The sequence below is a fragment of the Mustela putorius genome, unplaced genomic scaffold (genome assembly GCF_011764305.1).
Source record: "Mustela putorius furo isolate JIRA1106 unplaced genomic scaffold, ASM1176430v1.1 tig00003858_pilon_pilon_pilon, whole genome shotgun sequence".
Lineage (NCBI taxonomy): Eukaryota > Metazoa > Chordata > Mammalia > Carnivora > Mustelidae > Mustela > Mustela putorius.
The window spans coordinates 18,537,819-18,559,238 of NW_025422010.1; the positions used below are offsets into that span (position 1 = coordinate 18,537,819).

Here is a 21,420-nt window from a genome sequence, read left to right on the forward strand (position 1 = left end):
ATTTCTTTATAAAAACTCTGTACATTTTACAAAATCTATTTCTGTCTTCTGTCTGCCTGTCTTCTGTAGTTTTGGGGTTACTCCTGTGCATATACCTGAGAAATAGACCCTGTTTATCTCTAGCTTCCATGTGGAGTAGAGACTGCCCAAAGACACTTGCGACACTGGAGTTGAGGGGAGGTTGTGATTGAGTTTTCATGACACATCCCAGACCTCTGACAGCAGTGAGCACAGTTAGTTGGCCGATATTGTGACTCAGTCTCTGCATGAATATTCCTGGAGCAACCCAAATACTCTTGGGGGATAGAGCACCCAATGTGATTCAGGAAGGTCATCTAATTAGTTTATACATTTTTCTCAGGGGACCTTCTATTTTTTTTTTTTTTTAAATACAATAAAAGGTACACGCTTACGACCACAGGGAAAGGATACATTAATGTATGTAGCAGATGCGTAGTCACTTACATCTGTACACTTACTTTTTTGTGCTACTTTTTAGCCTTCTTCCCGGCGGCTTGGACTGTCCTGTGCCAACTGTCACACCACAACCACCACTTTGTGGCGCAGAAATGCCGAGGGTGAACCTGTGTGCAATGCTTGTGGACTCTACATGAAACTCCATGGGGTGCGCCACCTGTTTGCTCTTGTGTATACGTGTCTAGTCTCTCATTTGTACGTGGTGTCCATTAAAAAAAGGTCAAGGAGAGGGAATGAAAGTGAGGAATCTGATGTTCTCTGTGCACGTTATTGAATTGAGGATGTTAATTAGAATACAATTAACCTTATATACCAGTAAGAAACAAGAAAATGCTGCCAATTAAACTGTCACACACATCCATGGTAAGACACCCCAATTGTAGAAATAATAAAAAGTACTTCCAAATGGAACGAAAAATCTGCATTTTAGAATCAAATGTAGTAGTAACTTTTTTAAACTGTAAAGTCAGAAAAAGCATAGAACCAAATAGAAATGCACAGTTAACTAGTTTATATCTTGACTTTTAATATGATCAGGTCCGTTTATGCAAAGGAGCAATGAGATATATTCGGTAGTCCTATTTAGCAACATCTTTTGAAGGATAGCATGAAATACTAAAAACACATCAGTCTTAAAAAGGAAATTAACCTTGTATGTGTAGGAGGAAGAGAATACACAATCTCCTTGAAATAAAAGTGCGTGCCCAGCGGTTTTACTCTGCAATTGAAGTTGTTAAAAACGATAAACAGTTAAGTTGAAGGAAAAATTTTCCCTGGCAAATCATTTCATTTTTCTCCAAAGGAATCTGCATTTGATAGGGAAAGTATAGTCTGTACATTTTGGGATCTGTTGAGCATGTATAAAAATTGGACTGAAATCGATGCCAACTTCTTTTAAATGAGGGCTTTCAGTACTGATGTTGAGTTCTTCGGTTAAAGTTGGATTTTTTTTCAATGTAATATTTATTAAACGTAAAGCCTGTATGAAAATTTTTTTAGGTGCCTCGACCGCTTGCTATGAAAAAAGAGGGAATTCAAACCAGGAAAAGAAAACCTAAGAACATAAATAAGTCAAAGGCTTGCTCTGGTAAATAAAATGCTATTTTATTGAAAGGTATTGGCCAACTGTGAGACTAGAATATGTGTATATTTATGAGGTTAATTTTGACTGTTGCAGGTAGTAGCAATAATTCTGTTCCTATGACTCCAACTTCCACCTCTTCAAACTCAGATGACTGCAGCAAAAATACTTCCCCTACAACACAACCACAACCGACAGCCTCAGGGGTAAGTGTGAAAGCAGCACAGCAGTCTTTCAAAGCTAGTGGGTTGCTCTGCTGTATATTATCTCAAATTTTATCTTATCTGGTAGTACAATAATCTAAACCAACAGTTCAGTTTAGTTAGCTGATACCTAAGAATAGTTTTCAGAGGAGATTACATTTGAATGTCAACAAAATGACAAACTTAAGTACTTTACAAACCTCTTAATTAAGATCTATATCGTTTTTTTTTATGGTTAAATTAACCCAAGTAAAAGCAAGAAGTTTTGGTTTGAAGTGCTTGAAGTTGTTTTATTTCCAGGTTACTGTCTGAGCTGCTGTATATATGGATTTCTGATGGAGATCAGAACAACTATGAACTCAGGTTTTATGGACATCTGTGCCCAGGGCCTTTACATTGCTTTTGCTTATCATAGGGACTCCCATCTTTTTTCCCTTTGTTCTCTTCCTTCCCTTACTGTTTGTTTATTTATTTAAAACAAAGCTTAGCATTATGTATTCTCTGGTGATGTATTTACTGATCATCCTTTACCTGCTGGCCCCTTGCTGCTGGGGGCTCTGGCCTTGTAGTGCACCTTCTTGATAACCTGGCTTGCTTCAGCCTTTGACCAAACTTGGTTTGTGAGGTTTGTAAATAATTCATGCTCTTAAGGGTAAGGATGCTGGGGGCTTTGTGAGGATCCCAGTTTGTGTAAAGGGGTGATTCCCACCCTAAATTTGTTTTCCAAATTTACCTGGAATGCTCTTGAAGAACAACCAGGCCTTATCCTAGGCCTCCCTGGGATCCCCGGGGCCGATCTGGGCCACAGGACTTTACAGCAGGCCCTGGTGATACTTTTTTTTTTTTTTAGGATTATGCTAGTTTAAGGCAAAACACAGGCATTAAAACCCCTATTTACTTAGTAATTGTTTTTGTTTGTTTGTTTGTTTTGTTTTTTACAAGTAGCTTTGCCCTGTTCGGGGTACTTTGAAATGCTACAGATTCCTGGGCTCCACCCTGGATTTTCTGAGTCAAAGTCTGTGGGGTGGGGCTTGGAGAATTGTGTTTTTGAACCAGCGCCCCAGGTGAAATTGAAGCTTGTTGCCCTCGAGGTGTTTTCTGACCTGGGTTTTGGAACCACAGAGCTGGTTTCTTTTTGTCCTATTTTCAACAGCTTAGACAAGTAAAAATGAAACATTAAAAAAAAATTAAATTTGATATTTCTGTTGGTCCTCCATCCCAAATTGTTTTTCGGCGTTTTCTTTCCAAGAAGTCAGTTCAGAATTTTCACAAGGCAAAAAAAGCCTTTCGGTTGTTTGTTGCAGATAGATGTTAAATAACATTTGTAGCCTTTGTAAAGGTGAACTCTGGTGCAAGATGATGTTGGTGGGGTTTTTTTTGTTTGTTTGTTTGTTTTTTTGTACAGAGGGTTAGGTGTAATTTTAAGAGTCTCCAGTGGTAAATAGAACAGTTACTTACGTGGAAATGGAGAAATAAAGATTATTTATACCTTATGTTCTAAGTTCTCAGCAGCACTTCTGTAGCAGCTAAATGAGGCAGAACGAGGTCTAGGGTTTTGAAAGCTCTGGGGAGCAGCCATCCAGGTTTTTGGCTTGGGTGTCAGTTTGTTCTGCGCCGAACTGCGGATGGCTGCGGGCTTCTGGTCACTTGAGTTTGTCTGGGTCGGCTGAAGCCTGGAAAAAGCCAGATTTGAATGATAAATGGCACAGGAATACAGGTATTTACCCAACAATGGACTTGGGGATGTGTCGTTCCTTTTGCTTTCCTGGTTTTGTGATGTGAAATTTCAAGAAGAGCCCTTTGTGAGGCTGATCTGTCCTCCTCCGAGGGAGGAACAGTGGGAAGTCAGTGATGGGGTCTGGTTCTGGCCTTGCTTGCAGGAGGGACCTCGGGAGCTGTGCTGGCCATACCCCAGCGGCTTGGCTGGGCATTTCATCTCCCTTGAGAGCATGGAGAGAGCTTGCTGGCCCTCACCCTTCGGAGGAATGCTCCATTCTTTGCTAGAGGCCAGGCGGCAGAACAGTAAGGATTTTGGAGGTTGGTGGAGTTGGAGAGCAGTTCCGTGCACCGTCTTGTGCTGTAAGACCCCCCTAGCACTCCTTAGCCCTGGCAGCCTCTACCAGAGCCAGCTCTGTGAGCTGTTGACTGGAGGGCAGGGTGTGTGTGTGTGTGAGAGAGAGAGAGAGAGAGAGAGAAAGAAAGAAAGAGAGAGCACCCGCTTATGTGAACCCAAGCCACCTCAAAGGGTTCCTGACACCTTTTCCCAGGGCAGTGGTGCAGATTGCCTGCCCCCCTCTCCCTACAGGGACCCCACTGCCCCAGGGTTCGCTCACTCTCCAGGACAGCCCTGTCAAAGAGGGGTTGCTGGAGCCATCCGTGATGGACTAACAGGTGAGCTGTTAGTCCATCACGGATGGCTCCAGCAACCCCTCTTTGACAGGGCTGTCCTGGAGAACAGGCCCACATGCCTTTGGGAACTGTCCCCCTCCAGCCCCTCCATGAATAATGGTCATAGACCCAGGCAGTCTCCCCAGGTGACTACCGAGGAGTGCCAGTGTGTGTGCCCCGTGGTTCCTGAGGACCTTCAGAGCCTTCTGTGCATGGGTTGGGTCTTGGTGTGTCTCTGCTGAGAACCTTGCTGGGGGAGTTGTCTGTGAGCTGCTGGTGGAAGCATTTTGGGAAAGGTGTCTGTGCTGACAAGATGTGTCATTTTCCAACCATTTTAGTCACAGTTTCTATAACATTGGAGGCGGCTGGTGAGGTGACTGGATGATTCTAGGATTTGGGAAGTGCTGTAGGTGAGAAAAACAGTTCCATGCACAGAGCAAGGTTGTGCCTGGTATTCAGCACGCAGCGCCCTGGTTGGCTCAGCCAGCCTTTAAGCCTCCTTTGATGATGGGCCCCTCCCATTGATCTCCAGTGGCCCCCGTGGCTGACGTGGTGGAAATTTGTAGTTCAGGGTTATTTCACTTGCATAGGGTCATCAGAGCTACAAAACAAAGGCTAATCTTAGGCATACTCCCAGTGGAAGACAGGAAGGGGAGGGCATATGATGTAAGTGGCAACTTAATGATCGGAACAGCAAGGAAAAATCAAAAGATGGTTGCAGTGGTCCACAGCAGACCTGCTGTTATTTTAACTCCCCCCGCCCCTCCAGAAAGCAACATAGGAGATGGTCAGAAGTATAGCCTTCCCAGCAGGCTCCTTTAAATCCTGATATTCCTGCCCTGCCCTGCATGTAGGGGCACCAGGTTCCCATGGCTGGTTCCTGAGCTACCCTGGCAGGAGCTGAGTGTTCTGGAGGGAGGGTAGTTGTCTGCTGCTGTGAGCAAAGGCTTGACAAGTGTCTCAGGGTCACATATACATTTTTGCGGTGCTCTGAGGCCTCATGTCTTCCCTTACTTACCTACGATAAAGCTACAGTGCTTTAGCTTTCTTTCTGTATACTTACTGCTAATTTGTGTTTCAATTTAGACCTCTTGGAAAAAGAAGACAATCCTCCTGATGGTCATCAGGTTGCTGACTTGGCCACCTTATGACACAGTTTTGTGTACTTTCTTTTTTTTTTTTAATGACTCAGTTTCTCTCTCTCGTTTTCCTGTGTGGTGTGTGTGTTGGAGACAGAGGGAAGGCAGTGTGATTTTTTTCTCTTGAGATTGGGAAGGCTGACTGCCATGCAGTCTAATATTAAAACAGCCTCTGTCTTGTCCTTTCAAATTCTTGTGTTTGTTAAGAAATGTGTTAAACTTAAATTTTGGTAGGCAGTTGATTAGTTTTGTGCTTTTTGAACTTTATAGATACATTTTCCAAGAAAGGTCTTACACGGTAAAATTTTCTTACACATAGAGGTTTACTGAAAAATAGGTATTTGGTTGACTTAAATAAGTAACATTTTCTTTGGCATTTATATTCTCTGGTGGATTGATTGTAAGAATATTTAAATCGTTCCTTGAATTCCATTTATTGACTAAATTACATCTTAACAGGTTGGTTTTTTTTTTTGGGGGGGGGTTGTTACTTCGGAGGCAAATAGGAAACATATTCTGTTCTAGCAATTCCCAAATTACATTTATTTGTTTTCCAAATAAGATTCAATAATGTATAAATATTCTTACCCCTCCTGTGATTTGTAACTAAAAATTAATAAAACTGGAGAATTACTCTACATATATGTAAAATATATGGTCAGTAGTATAGCCTTCCCAGCAGGGAATATACACAATATATTGTATATGTACAATATATTGTGTATGTGTAATAGATATGTATACTCTGTAGATATCATACATAACTGTATGTATATGTTTTGTAGCTCAGTCCCCAAATTTTATAGATAAAAGGTATTTCACAATTTCCTTCATGAGAGGAAGAATGAATTTGAGGACGAAATTAGCAGTAAGACGTAATGTTTGCGAATGAGAAATCAGTGAACACATTTGCCTGCCTAAAAGTAGTTCCATAAATAATTCTCTAAAAAAATTAAAAGCTACTAAAGTTTATTATTAAAACTGCAACTGTAATGTCGAAGTCATCATGAAACATGCAGCATCCAACATTGGAACAAATGGAGGTGAACTCTGTTGGACTAATCCTTGCTTTATAGTTCTTGCTGGATTTAAAAAAATAACTGTGCCCTGGAAGGTGGTGCTTACAACGGAGTAAAACAAGATACCTGATCTCAGATTGTTGCTAATGTGGGTAGGGGTGGGGGAGCATGTGTAGAGACTGAGCGCCAGTCAGATGTGGAAGGTGCCTTAAACGAGGGTCACCTTGGGGCAGGAATGGAAAGGAGGGAGTGGTTAATGCTGACCACGTAGTGGGAAATGGCTGCTCAGAGTGCATTTGAGTGAGTGGAATAGGACTTTCAGGGCAAAGGAAACGCTGGGTTGGAGCGCTCCAGAAAGGAGCTTGGGCATCGGCGCTACTTTGAGGACACAGTTGTAAGTGTCCGGTGTTGGCTGGAGCCTCGGGTGTGGAGCCAAAGGCAGGAGGTGAGACGATGGGGTGAAGACGTGGAAGGTACACCTTTGAAACAGGCAGAAATCCATAAAGGCACCCTTAAATGAGGGGCTCAGAGTGCCTTCATTTCTAAATGTGGACTTGTCTAATCCCAACGTCTGTCTCTGTGCTAGAGTCCCACAGTTAAAGCATTCTTCAAAGGATTTTGGTAATTGATGTAAAAAAATGCTAGTATGCTCCTGCTTTGACATTTTACAAGCAGGGTTTCCCCTCATCATTAGTAAGGAAAGGACTCCCTTCTAGGAGCTGGTGGCACGCACTGGCCTCAGGGCAGACGCTGTAGGCCCCAGCCCAGGCCCTTCGTTCTCTGTGCCCATGGCTTCTGAGGGCGCGATGGTGTGGGCTGGCTGCCTGCTGAATGTTCTCCAGAGCGGATACCTACCAGGCATGGTGTGTTGGCGATAGGAAATGTTTCTGTACCTTTGTGGTGCATTGCTGGTAATAGACAGCTTCCACGAAGAGAGGCAGATGTCCTCAGCCTGAGACAAAGACCCCATCTCAGATTGGAGGCTGGCTGATCTGCCCCTTTGCGGGGGGTGGGGGGGGGGACATTTACTGCTGATGGGTCATTTTCTCGATACTAAATAGATACTTCCTTCCTGCCTCATTTATTCTCTGGGATGCTGTGTGCCTAGATAGACCTGTGTCCCGACTGCTGTCCCTCCTTGGTGATAACTGTATTCAACGACCTGGTCAGAAAAAACACTGCTTCTGGCTGTGTAGTGCTAAAGCTCGGGCTGTAAGGGGTTTGAAAGAGTTAATGTGCACCCCAAGTGCTGCCAGGGTATCTGGGTGTCCTCAGAAGGCCTTGTGAAGAAAGGCTAGGTACTTTGTAGGTTAATATTTAAAGTTCTTTTTAATAGATGTTATGTGTTAATATTTGAATCCTATGCTGAAAATTGGAAAATACCGCTTCCCAGTCATGTAGCTTGCTTCCGTCTTAGCAAATTGAGACAACACTGTCCTCTTCTCCAGGTGATTGGATCACACTGGGATTTAATTGTGGCATTCTGGTTGGTCACAAAATAATAATTCTGGTTATTATTGATTATTCCTACAATAGTTAAGTATCTGAAAGGTACATTCATGAAGGACTCAACATGTACCGTATGAGCTGTTTTCACTCAGAGAAACTGGACTCTGCAGAGCAGTTCTGAATGAGGCTTCTGGAGGGGGACAAAAAAATGACTGCCCATCTCTTCAGTTCAGTATTTTTTTTTTACAGGAGCCTTTAGGTTGAAGGAGAGCAGGGCATTTTATTAGTGTTAGCCCTGCATTTTGTCGTTGTACTCTTGCTCTTGAGACGCTCTCTCCCTTGTCCATATACTTCATTTACAAGATACTGGACATAGAAAGCAGGTTTTAGGAAAGCAGAAACCTGCTTCTCCAAGTACTTTCTGTGTGTCAGGCATTCTGTGTACATTCTCTCTTTTATTCATAATTATCATTTCACCTGTGGTGGTCCATTTCCATTTTGATTTGGGTAGGGGGGAGTTGGACTCTGGAAAAAGTAACAGGCTCAAGGTTATATACGTACTAAGAGGCAGGATTTGGACCCAGGTCTGGCAGTTGGTGTTATCACTGGCATACAAGATTTATTTTTTTACTACTAAATTTTAATTAATTTAAGTTCAGTTCATTAACATGTAGTATATACTAGTTTAAAGTGTGGCATACTCGAGTAAGACGTGATAGATGATGTGAAATCTTCAGAGAGAAGACATACTTTCCTAAATCTGACTAATTTTCATTTGTAATTTAAGCATCAAAAAACAGTCCTGCAGGTGGGAAACAGGTGGGAAAATTTCACCAGAGAAGTTATTTGCTTGTAACCAAACATAAGGCACATTGTACAGATTTTCCTGTCTTTCTAAATAAGTTGTCTTACAGTACTAAGACTGTGTTAATTGGATAATAAAAGGATAACAGGTAGTGAAATTTAGCCTAACGTGATTATTGTGAAGGCTCTCTCACAATATCAAATACAAGGTCATAGTACGGAGATCCTTCTAATGGTGTGTGATTTCCGTCTAATAATCGTGAGTGTCCCGTTAGTTGGAATTGTGCACAATCTTCAATTTGCCTTCAGTTTGTTTTTATGAAATCATTGAAAAAGCATTCGGTAGGCAAGTGTCCATTTCCCCGCAGAATTTATGGCCCACGATACTCTATTCTAAATGAATAAAAAGAGTTAAAAAGTCATTAATCTCCCACCAGGGTCTGAGAGAGTGCTGCAGTTAGGTTTTATGATTGCCTCATTTATAAGCCAGGATCCAGAGGGACTCCATAAGGTCACAGAACCAGCTGGTGGTGAAGCCGGGGCTGGAACCGATGTCTCCTGCCTCCCCGTCCCGGGGCCGTTACCGCTCCCAGGGAGTTGACCAATCATCACAGTTATTAATATCCCACTTGCCACTCGCTACAAGCCATGAACGTAAATATTTTGTTGGCATTTTATCTTCACCCTCCCTACATGCCAGGCTCCCTTTCTTCTTCCAGTTCCTTCTAATAACTCACGTTCCTGTCTGACCACATTGGCCTTTGCTGAGAAAGTCACACGCCAACCTGGCAGGGAACATGGAAGCATGTGGAGTTCGCATACTTTCATTTTGATCTCAAGGCCTTTTCTGGACGTCCCCCTTTTTGTCTTGTCTGCTCGGCGCCTGTGTGTATGTGCATGCCTGGGTGTGACGGGGAGAAGAGTGAGGAGGAAGAGTTCAAGATGCATCTAATACCCAGTGCGTTTATATATGTATGAGGAGTCAGCCCACCTGTATCATCTTTGAAATAGTTTCTAATACATATATCCCCACAATTTATCACAGGACTGTGGTGTGTTTAATAAGTGACTCATTATCACAGTCTGAAGGCCCGGATGCTAGGTGAGGAAGAAGTGTGGGCAGGCTGTCCTGCGCCTTCTCCTGGCCTCAGGTTAGTTAGAAGGCTTCATCTTAGAACACACATTTCTCTGCAGATTACAGATTTCCTTGTAGTCCCCCCCCCACCGCCGCCCTCCCTCTATAAGAATATACAAATTGTCACAAAACATGAAATAATGTTACGGGAAAACATGGCCAAATTTAAGAAATCCTGGCTTAGAACGCTCTGAAATGTTATTGCTAAATGAATCTTCGAAGAAAATGAATTCCTTTACTGGAACAAAAGTAATTTATTATGCCTTTCGTGGGTGTCTGCCAAAAGAGTTACTAGCAATATGAGGATCTAATGGATATGAATTAAATACAATCTGCTAGCTAGCTTTGTTCCTGTTGAGATCTACCTGTTAATTTTTTTCTGAAATTTTAATAATTTTAAAAAAGCATCTCCAAAACACAGGTGTTGGAATATGCGATAATTCATAATTCGGCTCGGGTTGCACCAGAGCCAGCGCTTGGAAATTGTGGGACTGAGCACAAATAGATGATTCTGTTGACCTCAGATTTTAAGAAACACTTGAAAAATAAAGGACAGGTATTGATCTCTGTGTTCTGTTGGAGTCTTGTGAGTCAATAGCCCCAAGTCAGTATCTGAGGATGTTTAAATTTGCTTGCTATGCTGCTGTTTTTATTGTTAACGTGGCCTGGTTTCACTGGAGCTGGGGCACCCACTTGGGAATCCTATTTTATCTTACTAAGGACACACACACTTTTAATTTAAAGCCCTGATTAAGCTTATTTGCTGGATTCTTGGTGAAGTCTCCGTAGGGTCTGAAGTTTATTCTGGCGGTTCACAGATTAGCAGCTGGAAGGAAACAAATTCAGGCATCCAGGCGCTAGCTCCAGCTGTACGTGTGACTATAGTAAGCTGCCAAGGTTTTGTAAAGCCTCTGTTTTCCTCCTCCTAAAGGGAAAAGTAATTCCTACCATCTGGTCCTCAAGACCATTGTGTAGTGTAAGTGGGAGATGCCCACAGACCTCTTTGAAGCCCAAGAAGAGCAGCACTATTTAAACATAATCTTGGAGTTCATGGCATTGTTTTTTTTCCCCACCCCAAGACATTAGAAATAACTCCCTACGTTTCTAAGGGGGGAAATTAAGAAATGTAGACTCGTGGTATTAACAAAGTAAGCATGGTTTTTTGTTTTGTTTTTTAAGATTTTATTTGAGGGGCACCTGGGTGGCTCAGTGGGTTAAAAGCCTCTGCCTTTGGTTCAGGTCATGATCCCAGGGTCCTGGGATTGAGCCCTGCATATGGGGCTCTCTGCTCAGCAGGAAACCTGCTTCTCCCTCCCTCCTTCCCTCCCTCCCTCTCTGCCTACTTGAGATCTCTGTTAAATAAATAAAAATCTTTTCAAAAAAGATTTTTATTTGAGAGAGCATGCAGGAGTGTGTGTTGAGGGGATGGGGAGGGGCAGAGGGAGAAGCAGACTCCCCATTGAGCTGGGAGACTGACATGGGGCTCAATCCCAGGACCCCGACATCATGAGATCGCAACCTGAGCTGAAAAGGCTTAACCAACTGAGCCACCCAGGCGTCCCTAAAGTAACCATGTGTTAAATATTTTTGTTTTTCTGATAGCCACAATTTTTCATTCCTTGTGCCACTTAATGCTTACCCTTCATAATGCTGTATTGCAAATGCTGCCGGCTTCTCCGACCATGGTCTGCTTTTGCCGATTAAGATGGTGAGATTAAAATACTCATCCAATTTGGAAAGGCAGTTCTGTTACAAAAGATCATAATTCACCAGGTTTAAATCTTTCCTCAGGATCCTTTACAACTTTGACTACAATAGAGTCATCCGTTTTGATTCATTTTAGAAGATAAACTTTTCCTTTAGAATGCCAGTGACTTCAAGTCATGCTCCCCCCCACCATTTACGTTTATAATCAGCTTTTTAAAAAAAAGATTTTATTATTTATTAGAGAACAGAGGGAGAGCAGGAGCAAGGCAGAAGGAGCATAGGGAAGGGGAGAAGCAAGCTCCTTCGTCACTGAGCCGGGAGCCCAGAGCAGGGCTCCATTCCCAGGACCGTGAGACCATGACCTGAACCAAAGACAGACATTGAACCGACTGAACTACCCAGGCGCCCCTGTAATCAGCATTTTACTATTAGTTCAAGGTCATTTCAACTTTGGGCTGTGCCTTTCTTCACCGTTAAAACTTGCTATTTTTTTTTTTTTTTAAAGATTTTATTTATTTATTTGACAGAGAGAGACCACAAGTAGGCAGAGAGGCAGGCAGAGAGAGAGAGGAGGAAGCAGGCTCCCTGCTGAGCAGAGAGCCCGGTGCGGGACTCGATCCCAAGACCCTGAGATCATGACCCGAGCCGAAGGCAGCAGCGTAACCCACTGAGCCACCCAGGCGCCCTAAAACTTGCTATTTGAATGTCACTTTTCCCCAGGGTAGGTAGTTGCATAGAATTGCTCTTCCCTCCTTAAAAAGGGCATCATCCTGGGGTATGGATGGAACCTAGCCTACTGAGGTCCAGAAGGGGCGAAAGGACCCAAGAGGACAGCCAGTGAGCCCTCCATGGAAGAATTTGCTTGTTAAGTCACACACAAAACATAACTAAAATATTCTGCTAAAAGCTGAATTAGGTCAGTGGCTGTAGGCACAATGACTTTCTTTGGGAGAGAAGGTGCTTAATGTTCTTTTGAGTTGAGTTGTTAATGGGAGACATAAAGGGTTTTGTTGTGATCGACAATTTTTAGGATTTTTAAGGATCCTGATAGAGATGGAACCCGAGTGTGTGTATCTTCTTGTGCTATTCACCTAAACTCTAATTGATGAGCCACTTCTGTGTCTCCCTCCAAACTGAAATAAGTACAGTTTTTAGAGTTAAAGTTCACTTAACCTGAAAGTGTTTCTTTTTTGTTGGAATATGGTTTTATTTATTTATTTATTTAATTTATTTTTGAGGCAGGCCTCTGGAAAGCATTGTGAGAGCCTAACCTAGAGGTTACAAAAGCAGAGAAGAGAGCGTTGGCAGTGAGGGATGGCTGGTTTTCCCTCACAAGAAAAAGCCGTAACCACAAGCTTACTTAGATGTGTAGGAAGGACAGACCAGAGGCCACGGAAGCCGACAGTCTGAGTTCTAGCTAAGGAAGCAGTGTGATGATCATCAAAAGTCTCAGCTTTGGGAATGGTCGGAGACACTCACCTCAACCTGCCTGGGGCTCTGTGTGTGTGTTTCTTCTGCTCAGGACTCCGTTAAGAGAGCTTGTAACACAGAGGACTGAACACATTCCAGTCGTCTCCTTTTTGGTTTCCTTCCTTTCAGAGATGAAATTTATGTTTGTAACTCACAAGCTAGAAAAGCCGTGTTCTGGAATGGCTGTGTCCTCCAGAGCTGCTTTGGGAGCTGTCTCTGGGCCTGCCTGTAAGGGAAATGTGCAGTAGTGGAAAAGATAAAAGAGACCGGACAGGGTTGGTGAGAGCCCCCTGTGAGCCAGACACTGCTGGGCACTGACTTCAGGAGTTCATCATATTAGAAATCCTTAACTCTTCAGGGGACGTCCAGGGGGCTCAGTCGGTTAAGCATCTGCCTTCGGCTCGGGTCATGATCCCAGGGCCCTAGGATTGAGCCCCATGCTGGGCTCCCTGCTCATTGGAGAGGCTGCTTTACCCTCTGCCTGCCTTACCCTCTGCCTGCCTCTCTGCCTCCTTGTGCACTCATTCTCAAGTAAATAAACTAAACTAACTAACTAACTAAATAAATAAATAAAATCTTGACTTTCCCAGATCATATCCAAAAGTTGTTCTCACAGGGAAAAAAAAAAAATCCGTGTGATCTAAAGATGAATTGTGCCTACTTCACAGGCTAGTGGACATTTTCCATGTGGCTGCTTGGCATAAGCCTGGGTTGTTAGTCCCTGAAATCATTTATTCCTTGAAGAGGGAGATGGCCAGCCCAGCCACTCAGCTGGGTCTCCTACCTAACCTGGCCTGAGTTCAGTGCTAAGCCCTGGCCGAGTCTGGAGCTGATAACACATTCTTTCAACAGGAAGTGCCTCCATTTTCAGTTGTCTGTGGGAGGGTGGAGGGCAGATAAGCCGTGAATGGAAACACAGAACAGATTTCTGCCCCACCCTCATAATGCACTTTGATCAGAGAAAGCGAGGCTCTCCGCCTGCGTGAGCTGCCCGCCCAGAGGAGGAAGGATGGTTCAGCTGTGGGCATTGTGGAAACACTCGCCTCAGAGCTCCTGCAGGAACGCTGCGGGTGAGGTGGGTTTCAGTTAGTGAAGTGCTGGCTTATTTCTATGTTCAGATAACTGCCATCTGAACTAGGGTCCTTCCAAGGGTCTAACTAGATGTGGGAAAACATACTCACCAATCAGAATTTACGCTTACAATTTTCTGGTGTGTTCCGGGTCCAGGGTTCTAAGTTTTCTCTTCATTTTTCCTCCAAGTTGCATTGATTTTGGATCAGGTAGCTCTTGAACTTCATCAAAGAGGGAAAGACAGTTTAGACAAACAATTAGGACAAGCCAGGTTTCATAAGGAGAGTTGTGCTGATTCTGGATTTTTCACACAGAATACTGGTCTCAAGAGCTCAGATTCTCCCATTGTATGTAGTGTGTTCAGCGTTTCAGCGTACCTGGGGCCACGTTGCACCCATCAGCCAGGGTCCAGCCGGTGGCAGGTGGCATGGATGGAGAAGCCTTCAAGGGGTGCATGGGGGCCCCTTCTGGTCCCACTTAGTGCCTCCACTCAGATTCCTCCGTATTTTTTCATGCTACTTTATGACTCTTTCCAGTCTGGCTCATCCCTCAAGTGCTTGTATTTCTGGTGCTGATGTTTTCAAAAGCCTTCCCCAAAGTTAAACTGCCTTGTGCCATTCAGTTAAAATATTCAAAGAAAGGTACTGATGGCTGATAGATGGTCTTCTGTATGCACATGCTACTGGGTTCCCTTGAAATACTTTTCATATGTGCATAAATCGTAATGATGACAGAATTTATATCCCTGCTGTTTTTTAGTTAACACTGCATTACAGGATTTTTTCCACTTCGCTATGTGATCTTACTATTTTTGATAATTGCATAATAATTCATTGAGCGGATGTACCTTGCTTTTCCAAACCATCCCTTATTCTTAGACATTAGATTATTTCCATGGTTTCCACTATTGTAAGTTAACTTGCAATGGATGTCTTCCCCTGTGGAGCCTTTCCCTTCCTTTGAATTCTTTCCTTACACATTCCAGAAGTGAAATTACATAGCTAAGTGGGGTTATAAGGTTCTTGGTAGCTTTGCTAACTGCCTTCCAAGGCCTATACCACATTATAGCACTACTGGCCATGGATGAGGGGACTGGGGTTATCACAGTCTCATTTCATTACTATGATCTCATTATGCATCATTACATAAACATTTTTAATGAAGGTATGATTGATACACAAAAGCTGTATTTGGCAGTATTTTATGTTTAAATCGTTATAAATAAGGTTCTCAAGTGTTGGCACAAGCACTTGTTCCATTTTGTTCTGAGAAAGTCGTCAGATGTTGCTTTTGATTTCAGATGAGCTGATAGGGGTCACTCATGTCATTCGGGGTTTGCCTGCCCTTTGATGCAGGAGTCCTGGTCTGCCATAGCTTAACATTTTTTGACTGAACAACCTAGATAATAGGTACTTGAGTTGGTAGCTTTTGGAATTAATGCTCAAGTGTTAATTAAGAATAATGTTCAAGGTACTAGGGTTCTTTAATGTAGTTTATTTGAAGAAGGCCCATAAGCCTTTTGAAAGGCTAAGGGGGCACCTTTTTTTTTCCCCCTTTAGAGTTGTCAGTAACAATTTCATTGCTGAAGTGGATGGTTTTCAGTTAGTTCTGAATAAATTCCCCTTCTGCTTCAGCTAAGTGATGGCCCGGTGAAGGGCAGACATGGGGAGATTAGGTCTGTGCTCCTTAGCAAGAATAATAAAATACTGACAGTATTGTATACTTGGGTCATCCTTCCCGTTGTCAGATAATGTTGGCAATGCTTTATGTATGTTAATGAATTTAATTCTTGTAATAACCTTAGGACATAGGTGCCTCTTCTTCATTTTCTAGGGGTGCCTGGATGGCTCAGTTGATTAAGTGTCCATCTGGCTCTTGATTCCGGCTCAGGTCATGATCTTGGGGTACTGGGATCAAGCCCCACATTGGTCTCTGTGCTCAGCGCAGAGTCAGCTTGTCCTTTCCCTCTGCTACTTCCCCTGCTTATTCTCTCTTTTTCTGTAAAATAAAATATTTTTAAAAATGTCCATTTCCTAGCTAAGAAGCGGAGGCATAGAGAGTTCTAAGTCTGGCCTTCTGGCTTACCTCCCATATGGTCTCCTTGCCTCCTTTGCCTATCCTCCTGTTTCAGAAGGCCTCTGGTGTGTCCTGCGTGCACTGCAAGGCATCACCACGCTGATCTTGTAGAAGCACTGACTCCTCACAGCCTGATGGGTGATGTGAAGGCAAGTTTACCCAGGGAGGAGGCTTGGAGAAGCAGTGACCTTACTCAGTAGATGGGTGAACCAAAGCTGCATGCGGTCTGTCCCCAGGAATCCTGCCCCTCTGATTCCTTTTTCGACCTATTGCCCCACCTCTGTATCTCAGTCACTCATTTGTCATTGATGATAGGTAGTTGATGATTGTTGCTTTCCAGTGTGTATGTGGCCTGGGAGCTTGTCCAGGGATTGAGTGTCTCTTCGGGGCTCATGGTCCCAGTGTCTGGCTCTCAGAAGCACCTTGCTAATGTTTCCTGTTGCTGCCTGACCTCTCTGTTATCTCAACATGTCTGGTGAGGCGAGGTAGCCTGCTTCCTGGGCCAGTCCAGGTACACTTTTTGTTTCAGAAAACAAACTTGGCGGTCGGATTTAGTGCTTTTTCTGGGATTAGGTAGGTCAGTATGAGGTTGGATGAACAGGACAAATCATTTATAATTGCACTCTTTGTATTAGTTGTCTAGTAGCTCCCTTCTCAGATAAGTCCTTTCATAATAGAACGTCACTCTTTTGTTTATTATTTCTTCAGGGGGTGAATCTGGGTCCACATTGGGTTTGTTCACAGTGGAGTTTCTGGACTTAATGGCTAATGTGAATTACCATATTCATGGGTAACCAAACGCATTGCTTTGGTGCGTTCGAAAGGATTATTTCAGTCATTTCAAAACCTATTTTAAGTTTCAGTCATCTTAATGACTTCACAAAATTTGCTTTCTTAGGCACCCAAAGCCTTCAGTTTAAGTCTCATGTTAAAAAGAAGTTAGAGTGTGGTAGTACTATTGTGACTGGATTTTTACAAACCCTTATTTTCACCAGGAAAGGGAAGGATTGGTTGGTTACCTGTGAGGGGTGGGATGGGGAAGTTGGGATGGGCAGTTAGGAATTCCCATGGCCAGACCCCCTGGAGCTCTCCTTCCCAGCCTCATGCAGTTATCCTGAGGATGAGAGAAAACCAGGTGTTTAGGTCTATGAAGAGCAGAACCACATTGACTTCCAGGCCCTGAGTGGAGCCAAAGGGGCTCAGAGTACCTTCTGTTCAGTGCAGCCTGTGTCTGGTGCCTCAGGTTTGTCTAAAGTAGATGTCACATGAGCTCAGCCAGACCAAGGGATGTTTTTGATTCTGCCTATGTCAAAAAGCAAATACTCAGTAATTTATGGGATAAAACCCTGGAAGCTAGGAAGAAATAACAGACTTCTGAGTTTTTCAGGAGGAAAAGCTGTCATTTAAGTATGGAATCATGGCTAGATTTTTTTTTTAATCTTCAGCTCTTACTTATTTTAAAATACATGAGAGGGAACACAAGCAGGGGGAGAGGCAGAGAGGCAGGCAGAGGGAGAAGCAGGCTCCCACTGAGCAGGGTACCCGATGCAGGACACTGCCCAGGACCCTGGGATCACGACCTGAGGCAAAGGCCGAAGATTCAACTGACTGAGCCACCCAGGCATCTCTTTTTTTTTAAAGATTTTATTTATTTGACAAGAGATCACAAGTGGGCAGAGAGAGGGGATTGGGAAGCAGGCACCCTGCTGAGCAGAAAGCCTGATGCTGGGCTTCATCCCAGGACCCTGAGATCATGACCTGAGCCGAAGGTAGAGGTTTAACCCACTGAGCCACCCAGGTGCCCCTATTTTTAAATTTTTTAACAAACTTTTTTTTGGAATGATCTTAGGATTATAGAGAAGTTGTAAAGGTGATGCAGAGGGCTCCTCCTATACCCCTCACTCAGTTTCCCCAGGTGCTAGCTTCTCAGGTTTCAGGATGCTTTTGTCCAAATCATGGAAGGGACATTGGTCTTTTGACAGACTGAAGATGCTGTCCCCCCCCCCCCCGCTCCCACCCCCCAGGGGCATCTGTCTCAGACTTGGCCTAGCAAGGCTCCTCTTCATGCCTTGTAGGTCTTCAAGCCTGCTCTGGACTGCGATTCTCCATGAGCTCATTTAGTCTGTCTGACTTAAGGCGAGGTTCTGGGCTTTCAGGCCGAAGGGAAAGGGCCAAGCAGACACCTTGCTGAGTAGGGAGCCTGATGCGGGACTGGATCCCAGGACCCCACTCGGTGCCCCTAGATCCTTAACTTCTTAACTAGGCACAGCATGCATATAAATGCTGAGGGAAACACCCTGTGTTTCCTGTACCTGGCTGTCAGCACTGCGTGTCGCTGGAGGGAACCGTGGAATGTTCTGCAGGCTGATGCATGCGTACAGGCCAAGTTCTTATACTGGAGGTGGTATGTGTGCCTTAGCTCAGATTGGTAAGGATGCTCCAGGAAGACATTGTTGTTGTTGACATACTGGAGCTTCTTCAACCTCCAGGGGCACTGTGTGTGAACGGGGCACTGTCTCTCTGGGTATTGTTCACGACACTGACCCTGACCTCGGAGCCACATGGAGCTGCCTGGGTGTCCTGCTAGTCATGGCTAGATTTTTTTTTTTTTTCTTTTTAAGTCAAAGGCAACTTTTCTCAGCTTGTAGTCTAAACATGATTTTAGTTCTTTTGGTTTGATTCTACTAAGTTACATCATGTTTTCTATTTGGCTTTTCTCATTTGGATGGAGGGAAGGAATGAAACAAGAGAACAGTGACCTTTGGCTTCAACAAATCATGGCCACAGTCATGACAGGTACTGGGTGTTAGTATTTTCTTTATATTGTGCTCTGCTTTCCAAACGGCCCGTTCTCCTTGCAAGAGTTAAAGGTAAATGCGGTAGATACTAAAACCTGTGTATGCACGAGTTAATTTTCCTTGAAGTCGGTGCTCAAAAATTTCATTTATTAGGCCTTGCTAAGGTGCATAGCTTTTCTCTCTTAGACTTTCTGGCATAAGCACTAAGCGGTGGCTCTGCTGTGCGTGCGTGTGTGTGTGTGTGTGTGGCGGGGGGTGGTCGGCGTACTCTGTTTTCTCTGTAAACGTGTAGATTTCGTGGGCATCACGGAGACCTGTTCACCCAGGTGACGTGGTTTGTGTCACTCTCAGAAAGGAGAGTGAATTCAGAGTTCGGTGCTTTCTTACAAATAGGCCTCCCGCCTGGGTCCAGCTGTGCATTTTGCTGGGTGATTGCTGCCATGAGCTCCCAAGTTCACAGGAAAGTGTTTTAGGAGTTTACACGGCCAGGCTGAGGCCAATGGCTCCATGTTCCGGCTGGCCCCACTGCCCATCTCCTTTGACCCCAGGTTTTTCCTTGCAGGAGAGTGCCGCCTGACAGACTTAACGGATAACTGACTCTCCCCTTCTCTTTTCACTCTCTGTCCCTCTCTTCCGCCAGGCGGGCGCCTCGGTGATGTCTGGCACAGGAGAGAGCACTAATCCCGAGAACAGCGAGCTCAAGTACTCAGGTCAAGATGGGTTGTACATAGGCGTCAGCCTGGCCTCGCCGGCCGAAGTCACATCTTCGGTGAGACAGGATTCCTGGTGCGCCCTCGCCCTGGCCTGAGCCCACTGCCCAGGAGCAGAAGGCCGCATGGCCTGTGGGCATTGGGTCAAGCCAGCCATACCAGGGGGAGCATGCTGATGGAACATTCCTCTGATGCGTGATTTCCGTGCCTTTACTTTGAAAGAGATGTATTTTCCTTTCCCTCGAAGCCTGCTCTGCCTTACCACCCTACCCCCGTCTCTGAAGAGCCCGAGAAAAGACGGAGAGCTTCCAGGGAAGGGCTGGTGCAGCCCACAGCCTGTTGCCTCCTCCCTGTCCACGGCCCCTTCAGCCAGCCTGCCTCTGGGCCTGCCAGGGGCACCTCATGTCTGCCGCGCCACTTCCTGAAACTGGGACTAGGACTGGGGCCTTGCCTGCAAAGGAATATTGAAAGAAATTTTTTTTTTTTTAAAAAAAGGTTTTATGTGTATTGCCCCAAATCATGTGCTTCTTCTGATTGGTTTTGGTTGTTCCAGAATTTCTTCGTACCTTTTCCACACCTGAATTTCACCTGCTTTCATGGAGAAGACCATTTGAGGCCATTTGGTACACACACCTCTGGAGGCTGAGTCAGAACTGTGACTCAGTTCGCGAGACTGCGTTAATGACTAACGTACACTGTGACTGACGTTCTCTCAAAGTGCATATTGTGTGACTGATCTGTAGTCAGTCGGGATTTGTAAACAGGGTAGCAAACAAGATATTTTTCTTCCATGTAAACAATAATTTTTTTAAAAAGTGCAATTTGCGTTGCAGCAATCAGTGTTAAATCATTTGCATAAGATTTAACAACATTTTTTATAATGAATGTAAACATTTTAACTTAATGGTACTTAAATAATTTAAAAGAAAAAAATGTTAACGTAGACATTCTTAGCCGCCTTCTACAACTGCATCCCATTTCTATATTTCCAATTGCGAAAGAAAAAATATTTCAAGAACAAATCTTCTCTCAGGAAAATTGCCTTTAACCATCTGTTAAGAATTTTTATACAAGAATACCAGGATCCCCTCTTCATTCTTACTGTGGAATACGTGCTGGAAAAATTGCAACAAAACTTGACTACCTAACAGATAACATTTGTAAATATTCTAGGCATCTGTACACACTACGATGAAGTCTATAGCATGACTGACCCACAGGCAGGTTGGTTTACATTAATTTTTTTTTTTTTAAATGGGATGGCGTATGGAAACATTTCTCCAAAGTTTCAAAAATAAAAAGGGTATTGTTTTGTCTTCTGTACAGTGAGTTCCTTCCCTTTTAGTTTCATTTGGATATTGTATGTGGCTAGAGATACTCACATAAAACAAGTGCCCGTGGTGTTTGCAAACTGCCTTCTGACTTCCAATGAATTGTCCTTTTGGAACTGCTTTCTTCCTTTGTTTATTTGAAGTTGGCACATGGAGTTAGTTAGCGCCTTCAGTTATCATTGGGGAAATGACTTTTATAAGTGAAAAGGACCCATGTCTATGACAGTATCTGAGATGATAAGCCTTGTGTGTAGGGACTCATCCTTGAAAACATTTAGAGAGTCCGGAGTCTTCAAAGACACTCTTACAACCCAGAAACAGAATTGTTTTCCCCTTCTAGTTCTCCTCTTGCCACTGAAGTCTCCCAGCTCATCTGAGGTTGAAGTCCTTAACACTCTTCCAGAAGGTAGGAGGTGATCTGGACAGTCTCTGGATTTCAGGAAACCAGGAGACTGTTTCACAACAGAAAACCAGGATTCTGCCATTTCATTTTGGCTCCTGAAATGTGGGACATGTTTTACTTCTTTCTTCCTTGTGCGCTGATAGTCACTCTACATTGAGT

General features: G+C 43.9%; 1 protein-coding gene across 6 annotated transcripts in view; it reads left to right on the plus strand.

Annotated features, from left to right (window-relative positions):
* The window catches only part of GATA6 (GATA binding protein 6), a 30,832-nt gene extending 9,858 nt beyond the window's left edge, over positions 1 to 20,974 (plus strand). For 5 of the 6 annotated variants that reach the window (XM_045065439.1, XM_045065440.1, XM_045065437.1 and 2 more), the window contains exons 4-7: positions 500 to 625; positions 1,477 to 1,564; positions 1,655 to 1,764; positions 19,458 to 20,974. In XM_045065439.1, the coding sequence (XP_044921374.1) occupies positions 500 to 625; positions 1,477 to 1,564; positions 1,655 to 1,764; positions 19,458 to 19,625 (492 nt within the window). In that variant the 3' untranslated portion in view covers positions 19,626 to 20,974. The remainder of the gene's footprint in view (positions 1 to 499; positions 626 to 1,476; positions 1,565 to 1,654; positions 1,765 to 19,457) is intronic. The other variant, XM_045065442.1, reaches the window with a different exon arrangement.
* The last annotated feature ends 446 nt before the right edge of the window (positions 20,975 to 21,420 follow it).